This window comes from Oncorhynchus keta, chromosome 24 (genome assembly GCF_023373465.1).
Source record: "Oncorhynchus keta strain PuntledgeMale-10-30-2019 chromosome 24, Oket_V2, whole genome shotgun sequence".
In the NCBI taxonomy this organism is placed as follows: domain Eukaryota; kingdom Metazoa; phylum Chordata; class Actinopteri; order Salmoniformes; family Salmonidae; genus Oncorhynchus; species Oncorhynchus keta.
The window spans coordinates 40,876,908-40,892,077 of NC_068444.1; the positions used below are offsets into that span (position 1 = coordinate 40,876,908).

At 43.3% G+C, this 15,170-nt stretch overlaps 1 protein-coding gene across 1 annotated transcript; it reads left to right on the plus strand.

Moving 5' to 3' along the window:
* The first annotated feature begins 857 nt into the window (after nt 1-857).
* Nucleotides 858-7,198, plus strand: LOC118357551 (ADP-ribosylation factor 1-like). The gene is made up of 5 exons (XM_035734787.1): nt 858-996; nt 4,620-4,772; nt 4,896-5,006; nt 5,141-5,265; nt 5,500-7,198. Exons 2-5 carry the CDS (start codon nt 4,625-4,627, stop codon nt 5,659-5,661), a joined length of 546 nt encoding a protein of 181 aa, XP_035590680.1. The 5' UTR covers nt 858-996; nt 4,620-4,624; the 3' UTR covers nt 5,662-7,198.
* The last annotated feature ends 7,972 nt before the right edge of the window (nt 7,199-15,170 follow it).

Here is a 15,170-nt window from a genome sequence, read left to right on the forward strand (position 1 = left end):
ATCCCCATGCCATAAGACTGCTAAATAACAAACTACATTATACATGTAGCCATTTTGTTAGCGATCTGAGTTGACCCTTATATTTTATTCTTATTTTTGCACTGTCTCGATGCACACTCACAGGACCTTACACACTGACATACACTGACACTCCAACACACAAAACACCCACTCCATAATTTACTCACACACACATATGCACATACATTTATACTAACTCTATACACACACCCACTCACATACAATCATCATATACGCTGCTACTACTCTGTTTATCATATACTGATGCCTAGTCACCTTATCCCTATACATATCTACCTCCTTTCTTTAAAAACACAATGCAAAGGTGTAATGAAGTAAGATCACATTGGTTACAGTTCCATAGACCTTTTTCTCTGACAGATGTTTTGCCTATAATAAGTCTATAGCTACTCATAACGATAGATGGTCTGTGTACCTCAACAATTCTGCCTTGTACCTGTGTGATGTAGGCATGGTGCATACCACTCATGTTTTGAAGACAATCGATCATGTTGGGAATAATTCATCACGAGTCCACTAACATCTGTTATTTTGATTTGGAATACTTCAGAAAAGTTTGTGTTTAAAACAAGCTCTGTGGATTTGGGAAAGAAGACACCCTGATATATGACCTCACTGGAGAGTCAGTGCACAATGAGTTGAATGACAGAAGATTCTACTACTTACTGCATTGATCCGAATCTATTATCTGCCACTGCACACCTTGCATTGACAATGAGAATCAAAAGTAGTTGGCTAAAATGTGTAGCTGGTTTCACTTCCTTGTCTACAAATCCTTTCGGCCCCGTGATTGGATAACATGGTATAACAGGAGGGGTCTTTAAATACAATGGGTGATATGATTGGATAAGATTAATAGTAGGAATTGCCCACACACCGGTGTCTCATGAGTTGCGCAAAACGCCATTTTGGAGTGACTGAAAGAGACGAAAGATCGAGAAGCCGTGTTCTAAGGTGAATATATCATACGTACATGACGTTATGTTAACATACAATAATGTATATGTTAGAGTTAACTAAAATCGGACAAAAATGTCCCGTTTCCGCTTGCTCCAATGACGTCATCATTTCCTCTACATCTGACGCGTCAATAGCTAGCCACATAGGCTATTGCTAAGTTAACTAACATTGCCTCGTCCTTCAAGCCATTTGCTGACCATAGTTTTGGCATACGATTAGTACCAAATGTGTGTAAAACGACACGTTCGGTAAACGTATGAAATACCTGAGATCCTCAGTTTGTTGAGTTATGGTTGTCTGTTAACTAGCATCCGCCCATGCTGGCTAACTAGCTAAGCTTCTTCGTTTACCTTTATCTAGCTAGAATAATAATGTCGGCCGTCCAGTTCACTGTCTACCAGGTACGACTGTTGCGAAGTAAATGTTTATATTTGAATCACAGTTGTATGTTGCTTTCAACATCTGATGGGAAGCATTCGGGCTTAGCTAAGCGGGAGGCCTTCCTCGGCCAGTACTAATCGTGCTCTGTTTGGATAGCATGGCTAACGTAGGTGCATTCATAATTGCATAGAGTATTGAAGCTAGGACGGAGGAGCAATCACAACTTGTCAAAATAATGACTACATTATGGTGATGATTATTGTCCCAGAACTCCAGCTTTCGAGCTCATACCCCTGATAGGCTCAAAGCAGCTTGCAGTGGCGTGTCAGCTGACATCAATTTTACTGCAGGTTGTATTGCAGCGATGAAGGAAACTCGGGACATTTTCGACTTGGAAAGTCGTTGTAGCCAGAGGTCGGAGTTTTCCAGTTGGAAAGTATCAGAATCAGCCGATAGGAAGCTCAGCGTATAAAAGCGTACGCAAATTGGATCTCGTAGGTTCCGAATTGTGTTAAACAAGGCAGTAGTTTATGCCATGTGCTCTTAACGTGAGTGGTGCAATAATTTCGTGGGCCACACTGATTTTTTTTCTGGACTGATTTGTTAGTCAAAAGCTATTTGCGGGGCTGATAAAGTGCAGTTATTTTAAAATGTATAGGTTCATTATCATTTCTACGTACTTTGTCTAGTTTAGAAGTTCAGGAGTGGCCTGGAGTTTTTTTTTTTTTTTTACCCCCCAACCCCAATTTCATTTTTTTATTTTTTATATATACATAAAAGTACAATACCAGTCAAGTTTGGACACGTACTCATTCCATGGTTTTTCTTTATTTGTACAATGTTTTTTTACATTGTAGAATAATAGTGAAGACATCAAAACTATGAAATCAATCAATAAAATGTATTTATAAAGCCCTTCTTACATCAGCTGATGTCACAAAGTGCTGTACAGAAACTCAGCCTAAAATAAAACATGTGGAATCATGTAGTAACCAGCAAAATGTTAAACAAATCAAAACCGATTTTTATATTCTTCAAAGTAGCCACCCTTTGCCTTGATGACAGCTTTGCACACTCTTGGCCAGCTTCATTGGGCTCCTGAGTGGTGCAGCAGTCTAAGGCACTGTTTCACTACAGTCTCTGGTTCGAATCCAGGCTGTGTCACATCCAGCCGTGATTGGGAGTCCCATAGGGCGGTGCACAATTGGACCAGCATCCGGGTTTGGCCAGGGTAGGCCGTCATTGTCAATAAGAATTTGTTCTAAACTGACTTGCCTAGTTACATAAAATAAATAATCATTTGAGGTAGTCACCTGGAATACATTTCAATTAAAAGGTGTGCCTTGTTAAAAGTTAATTTGTGGAATTCCTTTCCTTAATGTATTTCAGCTAATCAGTTGTGTTGTGACAAGGTAGGGGTAGTATACAGAAGATAGCCCTATTTGGTAAAAGACCAAAGTCTATATTATGGCAAGAACAGCTCAAATAAGCAAAGAGAAATGACAGTCCATCATTACTTTAGAACACGAAGGTAAGTCAACCTGGAACATGTGTAGAACTTTGAACGTTTCTTCAAGTGCAGTTGCAAAAACCATCAAGCACTATGATGAAACTGGCTCGCATGAGGACCGCCACAGGAAAGGAAGACCCAGAGTTACCTCTACTGCAGACGATAAGATCATTAGAGTTTACTACACCTCAGAAATTGCAGCCCACATAAATTCTTCAGACTTCAAGTAACAGACTCATCTCAACATGAACTATTCAGAGGAGACTGAGCGACTCAGGCCTTCATGGTAGAATTGCTGCAAAGAAACTACTACTAAATGACACCAATAAGAAGAAGAGACTTACTTGGGCCAAGAAAAGTGAGCATTGGACATTAGACCGGTGGAAATCTGTCCAAATTTGAGATTTTTGGTTCCAACCGCAGTGAGTAGGTGAACGGATGATCTCCGCATGTGTGGTTCCCACCGTGAAGCATGAAGAGGTGTGGGGGTGCTTTGCTGGTGACACTCAGTGGTTTATTTAGAATTCAAGGCACACTTAACCAGCATGGCTACCACAGCATTCTGCAGCAATACGCCATCCCATCTGGTTTGCACTTAGTCCCACTATCATTTGTTTTTCAACAGGACAATGACCCAAAACACACCTCTAGGCTGTGTAAGGGCTATTTGAACACGAAGGAGTGCTGCATCAGATAACCTGGCCTCCACAATCACCCGACCTCAACACAATTGAGATGGTTTGGAATGAGTCAGACCGCAAAGTGAAGGAAACGCAGCCAAAAAGTCCTCAGGATATGTGGGAACTCCTTCAAGACTGTTGGAAAAGCCTTCCTCGTGAAGCTGGTTAAGAGAATGCCAAGAGTGTGCAAAGCTGTCATCAAGGCAAAGGGTGGCTACTTTGAAGAATCTCAAATGTATAATATATTTTGATTTAACACTTTTTTTTAGGTTACTACATGATTCCATTTGTGTTATATTTTATTATGTCTTCACTCTTATTCTACAATGTAGAAAATAGTAAAATAAAGAAAAACCCTTTTAATGAGTAGGTGTGTCCAAACTTTTGACTGGTACTGTATGTAGACACCCCTTAAAATGAATGGATTTGGCTATTTCAGCCACACCTGTTGCTGACAGGTGTATAAAATTGAGCACACCGCAATGCAATCTCCATAGACAAACATTGGCAGTAGAATGACCTTACTGAAGAGCTCAGTGACTTTCAACATGGCACCATCATAGGATACCACCTTTGAGCTGCCACGGTCAACTGTAAGTGCTGTTGTGAAGTGGAAACCTCTAGGAGCAACAACTGCTCAGCCGCAAAGTGGTAGGCCACACAAGCTCACAGAACGGGACCACCGAGTGCTCTGAACCTTATTTACGTTGAGCTTCCTATTGGTCGATTCTGGTGGGGGAAACTCCTCTTTCTGCAATGAGTTTCCAAATCGGAAATGTCTACGTTTCGACTAGTCAGTGAAAGCAGCATTAGCTCTGACATGCTAAATGAACAGAATGCATACACAGTCATACAGCTAACTAAAGCTGTAGGCTACATAACAGGCTGTTATGTTTGGGGAATAAGTTGGTGGTTGGGAGTTAATTTCTGCAGACTTATCTGCCCCCTTGAATTTACATAGCTAATACCATTCCGTTAGAAATGTAAACATGTACCATTACTGATTACCTCAGTTCACCTTGCATTCCTCTTTCTCCTCACATAAGTTACCATGGGGAATATGTTTGGAAGCCTGTTCAAGGGCCTATTTGGCAAGAAGGAGATGAGGATTCTCATGGTTGGACTCGATGCGGCTGGAAAAACAACCATCCTGTACAAACTCAAACTAGGAGAGATTGTCACCACCATTCCTACAATTGGTAAGGACAATTTTCCTTGAATGCATTAGCCTATCACCAAAAGTAATTCCACTGCCAGATTAGGCTACGTATGAAATATGTGCCTCACTAATTCCTCTGTAACATTCTGTGTTCTTTGTCCAGGTTTTAATGTTGAAACGGTAGAATACAAGAACATCAGCTTCACAGTGTGGGACGTTGGCGGTCAAGACAAAATCAGGCCGTTATGGCGCCACTACTTCCAGAACACTCAAGGTAAGATCCAATGGCGCTTTGAAGAGCGCTGGCAACGGTGGTCCATTAGATGGCTCCACCATTACGAGAGCAAGGCTTGCTCGTCGGAGAACCCGTGTCACATTCTCAATATCTAACTGTGTGCCTCTTTGCAGGGCTTATCTTTGTGGTGGACAGCAACGACAGGGAGCGAGTGAACGAGGCGAGGGAGGAGTTGCAAAGAATGCTTGCAGAGGACGAGCTGAGAGATGCCGTGCTGCTCGTTTTTGCAAACAAACAGGTGAGCTTGTTTACTTTGTGCGAAGGAGGGTGTTCATATCTGAATTCTGACTGCCTTACCTCCTTGTAGTGCTCTTTGCTCCTGCTAAACATTATGTGGGTGGACGGTGCTCATTGATCATGCACACGTAACATTATTTTCATTGCCAACCCTTTGCGCTATCACTGGGCTTCAGTAAGATCTCGTAATTGCAAAGTGTGGTAGAGGATAAATCATTTGAACCCCCTTTCTCAGGACCTTCCAAATGCAATGAATGCTGCGGAGATCACAGACAAGCTGGGGCTCCACGCTCTCCGCCAGCGCAGCTGGTACATCCAAGCCACCTGTGCTACTAGTGGGGACGGCCTCTACGAGGGCCTCGACTGGCTCTCCAACCAGCTCAAGAACCAGAAATGATCCATTCCACCATTGTTTTCCCCTTCTTTCTGTCTGACAAGATGGCAGCACCGGTTCCAAGCCCCTGGCCCCTCGGAACGCCTCCCTCCACAGTCTTTCTCCAAAAACCTCATCCTCCATCTCTTTTTCTGTATCAATCCTTACTCCTGGGGCTCTAGCCTGTGCTGCTTGTGTGTGTGTGTGTACTGTGTGTTTGCAGTCGAGGGTGTGAAGGCGTCTCTGTGTCTGTTAGCTGGGATTGGGAGTAACCCTGTCGTGCCTTTAACACACCTCCGGTGGAAATGGTGGTCTGGCTCCTCAAGTGCCAACCCACCACATCTCACCCAAGCCAACTCTGTCTTGCACGACCCCCTCTCCCCCATGCCAAGCATGGTTTTTACAAGGCAAAGAAAGAGCAAGAGTGCAAACGGTTCTCCTCTCCCTCCTTGGTAGATATTTAACTTTATTTGTCCCACCAGTGTTGAGACTGAATAATAGGCCTTGCATTTTAACGTGTTTTGTTTTGAAACCTTACCTAGCCCCTACCTGTGATAAAAATAAACATCGTGACCTGTATCAGGTTGAAACAAATCAAAAAGTTCTCCTTCCACTCTTGGTCGTTCTTTGCATCATTTGGAAAACCATGCTTTTCTTTTTATATTATTATATTACCAACATCTCTTAGCAATGGTTCTCTAGCGAACACTACCCTTTTCCCAGCAAGAGAGGGAGAGACCATGAAGCACAAACCAACAACCATAGGGAAATATTCTCCCTCTAAGGTTAAAATTCGTTCTGAATTTAAAAACGGTAAATGTTACATGACTTCCTTTTGGTCATTTTTGAATTGTGAAAACTTGACACATTTTGACAATGTATTGACTGAATTTAAAGCAAATGTGTTCCTGCATTTTCAATTTGTCACCTATTTATTCAACTGAGCATTTCAATACATGGTTGTTTTCATAGGCTGCATTGGGCTGGTCGACTGTTGACATTCAGAAGCTTCAAACTTTATTCCTTGAAATGTTCCATATCCTTTGTCTCTAGTTCTAGCATTTCTGTTTGTTCAACTGCTGAACCAAATGCAATTGAGCAGTATGACAAATCTTGTATATTAAACGTAGTGAACCCTCAAGGGTGTAAACGCTCTACATTTTGTGTTCTACCTGGAAATGTTCAAGAGATTATTATTCTTATTAGCTTCTCGCTAATTTTGTCAATGTGATGAAGGAAAAGCACCAAATATGCTAGGGCTAGGCTAATGAAGAAAATAAGCCTAGCTCAAGGGTCTGAGTGCTAACATTGGCTACATTTAACAACTTTGTGCTTCATACTTGAGTTATTAAGACCAACAGGTACCAGTACCTCCATTCCAAGGAGCTGTAAGAATGACTACAGAGGGCATGGGCCGGGGGGATAACCGCCCTCTTAAATTGTGTGACTGGAGGTTAGGCTGGCACTTCTGTTAAGAATGATTGTAAATCTGTAAGTTTTCCCCTACAACTGTTTCTGTGGGGTTTTCCTGAACATATTAAATGATATGATTTGATCTGAACATCTTGTGTTGACAATGAGATGATTTGTGTGACAGTGGGAAGAGTAGAATTTAGCTTTAAAGAAAACATTTATAGATCCCACAAAGCATTTACCAACTGCAACGTATCTTTTTTTGGTGCAGTCCGGACCGGCCTTGATTTCAACATACAAGGACGTTGATTTTTGGTCCGGATCAAATCCAAATCAATCATAGATGTCTATGTTTGGTTCAGATTTAGACCGGCCTTGATTTCAACATCCATAGACATTTTTGGCCCAAACATAGACGTGTTTCACAAGTTTGCACAGTACATTACAATGCAGTATAGTACAATACAGTAGAGTACAGTAAAGCTATTGTACCCTACTTTACTGACTTAAACTACTGTACTTTACTGAATAAAGCTCTACTGTACTGTTCTCTACTGTAGTAAACTGCCTCACTATAATAAACAATAAGCCCAGAGGCAGAGTGGTATATGGCCAATAAACCACGGCTAAAGGCTGTTCTTATGCGCAACGCAGAGTGCCTGGACACGGCCCTTAGCTGTGGTATATTGGCCAGACATTGCTAAAAAACAAAAGGGAACACTTAAACAACACAATGTAACTCCAAGTCAATCACACTTCTGTGAAATCAAACTGTCCACTTACGAAGCAACACTGATTGACAATACATTTCACACGCTGTTGTGCAAATGGAATAGACAACAGTTGGAAATTATAGGCAATTAGCAAGACACCCCCAATAAAGGAGTGGTTCTGCAGGTGGTGACCACAGACCACTTCTCAGTTCCTATGCTTCCTGACTGATGTTTTGGTCACTTTTGAATGCTGGCGGTGCTTTCACTCTAGTGGTAGCATGAGACGGAGTCTACAACCCACACAAGTGGCTCAGGTAGTGCAGCTCATCCAGGATGACATCAATGCGAGCTGTGGCAAGAAGGTTTGCTGTGTCTGTCAGCGTAGTGTCCAGAGCATGGAGGCGCTACCAGGAGACAGGCCAGTACATCAGGAGACGTGGAGGAGGCCGTAGGAGGGCAACAACCCAGCAGCAGGACCGCTACCTCAGTCTTTGTGCAAGGAGGAGCAGGAGGAGCACTGCCAGAGCCTTGCAAAATGACCTCCAGCAGGCCACAAATGTGCATGTGTCTGCTCAAACGGTCAGAAACAGACTCCATGAGGGTGGTATGAGGGCCCGACATCCACAGGTGGGGGTGCAGGACGTTTGGCATTTGCCAGAGAACACCAAGAATGGCAAATTTGCCACTGGCACCCTGTGCTCTTCACAGATGAAAGCAGGTTCACACTGAGCACATGTGACAGAGTCTGGAGACGCCGTGGAGAATGTTCTGCTGCGTGCAACATCCTCCAGCATGACCGGTTTGGCAGTGGGTCAGTCATGGTGTGGGGTGGCATTTCTTTGGGGGGCCGCACAGCCCTCCATGTGCTCGCCAGAGGTAGCCTGACTGCCATTAGGTACCCAATTTGTAAGTCGCTCTGGATAAGAGCGTCTGCTAAATGACTTAAATGTAAATGTAAATGTGCCATTAGGTACCGAGATGAGATCCTCAGACACCTTGTGAGACCATATGCTGGTGCGGTTGGCCCTGGGTTCCTCCTAATGCTAGACCTCATGTGGCTGGAGTGTGTCAGCAGTTCCTGCAAGAGGAAGGCATTGATGCTATGGACTGGCCCGCCCGTTCCCAAGACCTGAATCCAATTGAGCACATCTGGGACATCATGTCTCGCTCCATCCACCAACGCCACGTTGCACCACAGACTGTCCAGGAGTTGACGGATGCTTTAGTCCAGGTCTGGGAGGAGATCCCTCAGGAGACCATCCACCACCTCATCAGGAGCATGCAGGGAGGTCATACAGGCACGTGGAGGCCACACACACTACTGAGCCTCATTTGGACTTGTTTTAAGGACATTACATCAAAGTTGGATCAGCCTGTAGTGTGGTTTTCCACTTTAATTTTGAGTGTGACTCCAAATCCAGACCTCCATGGGTTGATATATTTGATTTCCATTGATAATTTTTGTGTGATTTTGTTGTCAGCACATTCAACTATGTAAAAAAAAAAAAGTATTTAATAAGAATATTTCATTCATTCAGATCTAGGATGTGTTATTTTAGTGTTCCCTTTATTTTTTTGAGCAGTGTATATCACAAACCCCAGAGGTGCCTTATTGCTATTATAAACTGGTTACCAACGTAATTTAAGCAGTACAAATAAATGATTTGTCATGCCAATCACCATTCAGGCCTTGAACCACCCATTTATAATGTGATGTTCAACTAGTGAAACAGCCGAGACGTCTATGATCATATCCGTTCCGACCAAATTTGTACGTGTTCAGGGCCGGAGCTCAAGTGTTTATTTTTTCATTTACACGTTGGTCACTCAGCAAATGCTCTTATCTAGAGTGACTTAGTCAATGCATCCATGAAGAAAAATATATGTAATCGTTACTGAGAATGTTATTGTAGTTGAAGTGAATTGTTGTTTTATTCTGTCAGTTGGAATACTTTGACCATCTTCGCTCCCCGTTTTAAAGCTTTTGACATAAGTGCATGTCACAGATGGGACCAATGATACAGTTGAAATCGGAAAGTTTACATACACTTAGGTTGGAGTCATTAAAATTTGTTTTCAACCACTCCACAAATTTCTGGTTAACAAACTATACTTTTGTCAAGTCATTTAGGACATCTATTTTGTGCATGACACAAGTCATTTTTCCAACAATTGTTTACAGACAGATTATTTCACTTATAATACACTGTATCACAATTCCAGTGGGTCAGAAGTTTACATACACTAAGTTAACTGTGCCTTTACACAGCTTGGAAAATTCCAGAAAATGTTCATGGCTTTAGAAGCTTCTGATATCATTTGAGTCAATTGGAGGTGTACTTGTGGATGTATTTCAAGGCCTACCTTCAAACTCAGTGCCTCTGCTTGACATCATGGGAAAATCAAAAGAAATCAGCCAAGGCCTCAGAAACAAATTGTAGACCTCCATAAGAGTGGTTCATCCTTGGGAGCAATTTCCAAACGCCTGAAGGTACCACATTCATCTGTACAAAATAGTACGCAAGTATAAAATAACATGAGCTGTCATACCGCTCAGGAAGGAGACACGTTCTGTCTCCTAGAGATGAATGTACTTTGGTGCGAAAAGTGCAAATCAATCCCAGAACAACAGCAAAGGACCTTGTGAAGATGCTGTAGGAAACAGGTTCAAAAGTATTTATATCCACAGTGAAACGAGTCCTATATCAACATGACCTGAAAGGCAGCTCAGCAAACCCCAAACAGCAAGCAATGCAGATGTAGAAGCACGGTGGCTAGGAAAAACTCCATAGAAAGACCGGAACCTAGGAAGAAACCTAGAGAGGAACCAGGCTCTGAGTGGTGGCCAGTCCTCTTCTGGCTGTGACGGGTGGAGATTACAACAGAACAAATGTTTGTTCATAGATGACCAGCAGGGTCAGATAATAATAATCACAGTGGCTGTAGAGGGTGCAACAGGTCAGCACCTCAAGAGTAAATGTCAGTTGGCTTTTCACAGCCGATCATTCAGAGTTAGAGACAGGTACGGTGCGGTAGAGAGGGAGTCTAAAACAGCAGGTCCGGGACAAGGTAGCATGTCCAGTGAATAGGTCAGGGTTCCATAGCCGCAGGTAGAACAGTTGAAACTTGAGCAACAGCATGACCAGGTGGACTGGGGACAGCATGGAGTCATCAGGCCAGGTAGTCCTGAGGCATGGTCCTAGGGCCCAGGTCCTCAGAGAGAAGAGAGAGAGAAAAAGAGAGAGAGAGTGAAAGAGTGAGAGAAGGAGAGAGAGAAGAAGAAAAATAATTAGAGTGAGCATACCTAAATTCCCACAGGACACCGGATAAGACAGGTAAAATACTCCAGATATAACAGACTGACCCTAGCCGACCGTCACATAAACTATTGCAGCATAGATACTGGAGGCTGAAACAGGAGGGGTCGAGAGGCACTGTGGCCCTGTCGGGCCAAACAGGCAGGATATACAGTAACCCCACCCACAGCCCCCACACCACTAGAGGGATATCTTCAACCACCAACCTACTACCCTGAGACAAGGCCAATCTTCCTGTCCGGGTTGAGTCACATCAGTGACTCAAGTGACGCACCCCTCCTAGGGACGGCATGGAAGAGCACCAGTAAGCCAGTGACTCAGCCCCCGTAATAGGGTTAGAGGCAGAGAATCCCATTGGAGAGAGGGGAACCAGCCAGGCAGAGATAGCAAAGGCGGTTCGTCGCTCCAGTGCCTTTCCGTTCACCTTCACACCCCTGAGCCAGACTACACTCAATCATAGGACCTACTGAAGAGATGAGTCTTCAATAAAGACTTAATGGTCGAGACCGAGTCTGCGTCTCTCACATGGATAGGCAGACCATTCCATAAAAATGAGAGAAAGCCCTGCCTCCAGCTAGTTGCTTAGAAATTATAGGGACAGTAAAGAGGTCTGCATCTTGTGACCGTAGTGTATGCGTAGGTATGTACGGCAGGACCAAATCGGAAAGATAGGTAGGAGCAAACCCATGTAATGCTTTGTAGGTTAGCAGTAAAACCTTGAAATCAGCCATAGCCTTAACAGGAAGCCAGTGTCGAGAGGCTAGCACTGGAGTAATATGATATTTTATAAGATTCTAGCAGCTGTGTTTAGCCTTAACTGAAGTTTATTTTGTGCTTTATCCGGGTAGCCGGAAAGGAGAGCATTATTGCAGTAGTCTAATCTAGAAGTGACAAAAGGATGGATTCATTTTTGTGCATAATTTTTGGACAGAAATGTTCAGATTTTTGCAATGTTACGTAGATAGAAAAACTGTCCTTGAAATATTCTTGATATGCTCGTCAAAAGAGAGATCAGGGTCTGGAGTAACACCGAGGTCCTTCACAGTTTTATTTGAGATGACTGCACAACCATCAAGAGTCATTGTCAGATCCAACAGAAGATCTCTTTCTTTCTTGGGACCTAGAACTTAGCATCTCGGTTTTGTCCGAGTTTAAACGTCAAACATTTGCCGCCATCCACTTCCTTATGTCTGCAACACAGGCTTCCAAGGGAGGGCAATTTTGGGGCTTCATCATGTTTCATCGAAATTTACAGCTGTGTATCGTCCGCATAAAAGTGAAAGTTAACATTATGTTTCCGAATGACATCACCAAGAGGTAAAATATATAGTGAAAACAATATTGGTCCTAAAACGGTACCTTGAGGAACACCGAAATTTACAGTTGATTTGTCAGAAGTCAAACCATCCACAGAGACAAATGGATATCTTTCCGACAGATAAGATCTTAACCAGGCCAGAACTGTCCGTGTATACCAATTTGGGTTTCCATCAACTCCAAAAGAATGTGGTGATCGATGGTATCAAAAGCAGCACTAAGGTCTAGGAGCAGGAGGACAAATGCAGTGCCTTGGTCTGACGCCATTCAAATGTAATTTACAGAGCAGCTGTTAAGGCTCTTCGATACTGCACAGTAGTGTCTTTCCAAGCTAGTTGGAAGACTTCCAGTTTGGTATAGCGCCATTTCCGTTCCAATTTTCTGTAAGCGTGCTTGTAAGCTTGCTAAAATGGTGGTCCTATAGTCCAGGATTATGAGGAAAAACATTAAGATCTACAATATTTATTCCACAGGACAGAACTAGGTCCAGAGTATGACTGGCAGTGAGTAGGTCCGGAGACGTGTTGGACAAAACCCACTGAATCAATGATGGCTCCAACAGCCTTTTGAAGTGGGTCTGTGGACTTTTCCATGTGAATATTAAAGTCACCAAAAATTGGAATATTATCTGCCATGACTACAAGGTCCGATAGGAATTCAGGGAACTCAGTGTAGAACGCTGTATATGGCCCAGGGGGCCTGTAAACAGTAGCTATGAAAAGTGATTGAGTAGGCTGCATAGATTTCATGACTAGAAGCTCAAAAGATGAAAACGCAGTAATTTTTTTGGTGTAAATTTATATTTGCTATCATAAATGTTAGCAACACCTCCGCCTTTGCGGGAATGGCAGGGGATATGGTCACTAGTGTAACCAGGAGGAGAGGCCTCATTTAACACAGTAAATTCATCAGGCTAAAGTCATGTTTCAGTCAGGCCAATCACATCATATGTCAAGATTATGATCAGTGATTAGTTCATTGACTATAATTGCCTTGGAAGTGAGGGATCTAACATTAAGTAGCCCTATTTTGAGATGTGAGATATCACTGTCTCTTTCAATAATGACAGGAATGGAGGAGGTCTTTATTCCAGTGAGATTGCTAAGACAAACACCTCCATGTTTAGATTTGCCCAACCTAGATCGAGGCACAGACACGGTCCCAATGGGGATAGCTGAGCTGAATACACTAGTGGCAGGGTGGCTAACAGTGTGCCAGACAAGTTAAGGATCATATCACCTCTACCTTACCTGCCATCCTAGACCCACTTCAATTTGCTTACCACCCCAATAGGTCCACAGACAATGCAACTGCCATCACTATGCACACAGTCCTATCCCATCTGGACAAGAGGAATACCTATGTGAGAATGCTGTTTATTGACTGCAGCTCAGCATTCAACACTATAGTACCCTCCAAGCTCACCATTAAGCTCAAGGCCCTGGGTCTGAACCCTTGCCCTGTGAAACTGGGTCCTGGACTTCCTGATGGGGCCGCCACCAGGTGGTGAAGGTAGGAAACATCACCTCCACTCCGCTGATCCTCAACACTGGGGCCCAACATGGGTGCATGCTCAGCCCCCTCCTGTACTCCCTGTTCACCCATGGCCACGCACGCCTCCAACTCAATCATCAAGTTTGCTGACGACACAACAGTAGTAGGCTTGATTACCAACGATGACGAGACAGCCTACAGGAAGGAAGTGAGGGCTCTGGGACTGTGGTGCCTAAAAACAACCTCTCACTCAAGGTCAACAAAGCAAAGGAGATTGTGGACTTCAGGAAACAGCAGAGGGATCACCCCCTATCTACATAGATGGGACCGCAGTACAGAAGATGGAAAGCTTCAAGTTCCTTGGCGTACACATCACTGACAAACTGAAATGGACCACCCACACAGACAGTGTGGTGAAGAAGGTGCAACAGAGCCTTTTCAACCTCAGGAGGCTAAAGCAATTTGGCTTGTCACCTAAAACCCTCACAAACCTTTATAGATGCACAAACCTTTATAGATACACTGAAAGCATCCTGTCGGGCTGTGTCACCGCCTGGTATGGCAACTGCAATGCCCGTAACCACAAGGCATTATCGGGGGCAAACTACCCGCCCTCCAGGACACCTACAGCACCCGATATCACAGGAAGGCCAAAAAGATCTTCAAGGACACCACCTGAGGCACTGCCTGTTCACCCAGATGTCATCCAGAAGGCGAGGTCAGTACAGGTGCATCAAAGCTGGGACCGAGAGACTGAAAAACAGCTTCTATCTCAAGGCCATCAGACTATTAAACAGCCATCACTAGCACATTAGAGGCAGCTGCAGCTGCCTATAGGCATAGACTAGAAATCACTGGCCACTTTAAGGAATGGAACACTAGTCACTATAATAATGTTTACATATCTGGCATTACTCATCTCATATATATACAGTATTCTATACTATTCTACGGTATCTTAGTCAATAATGTTTACATATCTTGCATTACTCATCTCATATGCATATATTGCATTCTATACAATTCTACTGTATCCTAGTCCGTTCTGATTTGACATCGCTCATCCATGTGTATATAGTTTTAATTAATTCCTTCCTAGATGTGTGTGTATTAGGTATATGTTGTGTAATTTGTTAGATATTACTTGTTAGATATTACTGCACTGCTGGAGCTAGATGCATAAGCCTTTCGCTACACCTCGATAACATCTGCTAATCACGTGTATGTGACCAATCAAATTTGATTTGGTTTGAAATCATTGTGAAGGGTTACACACAAG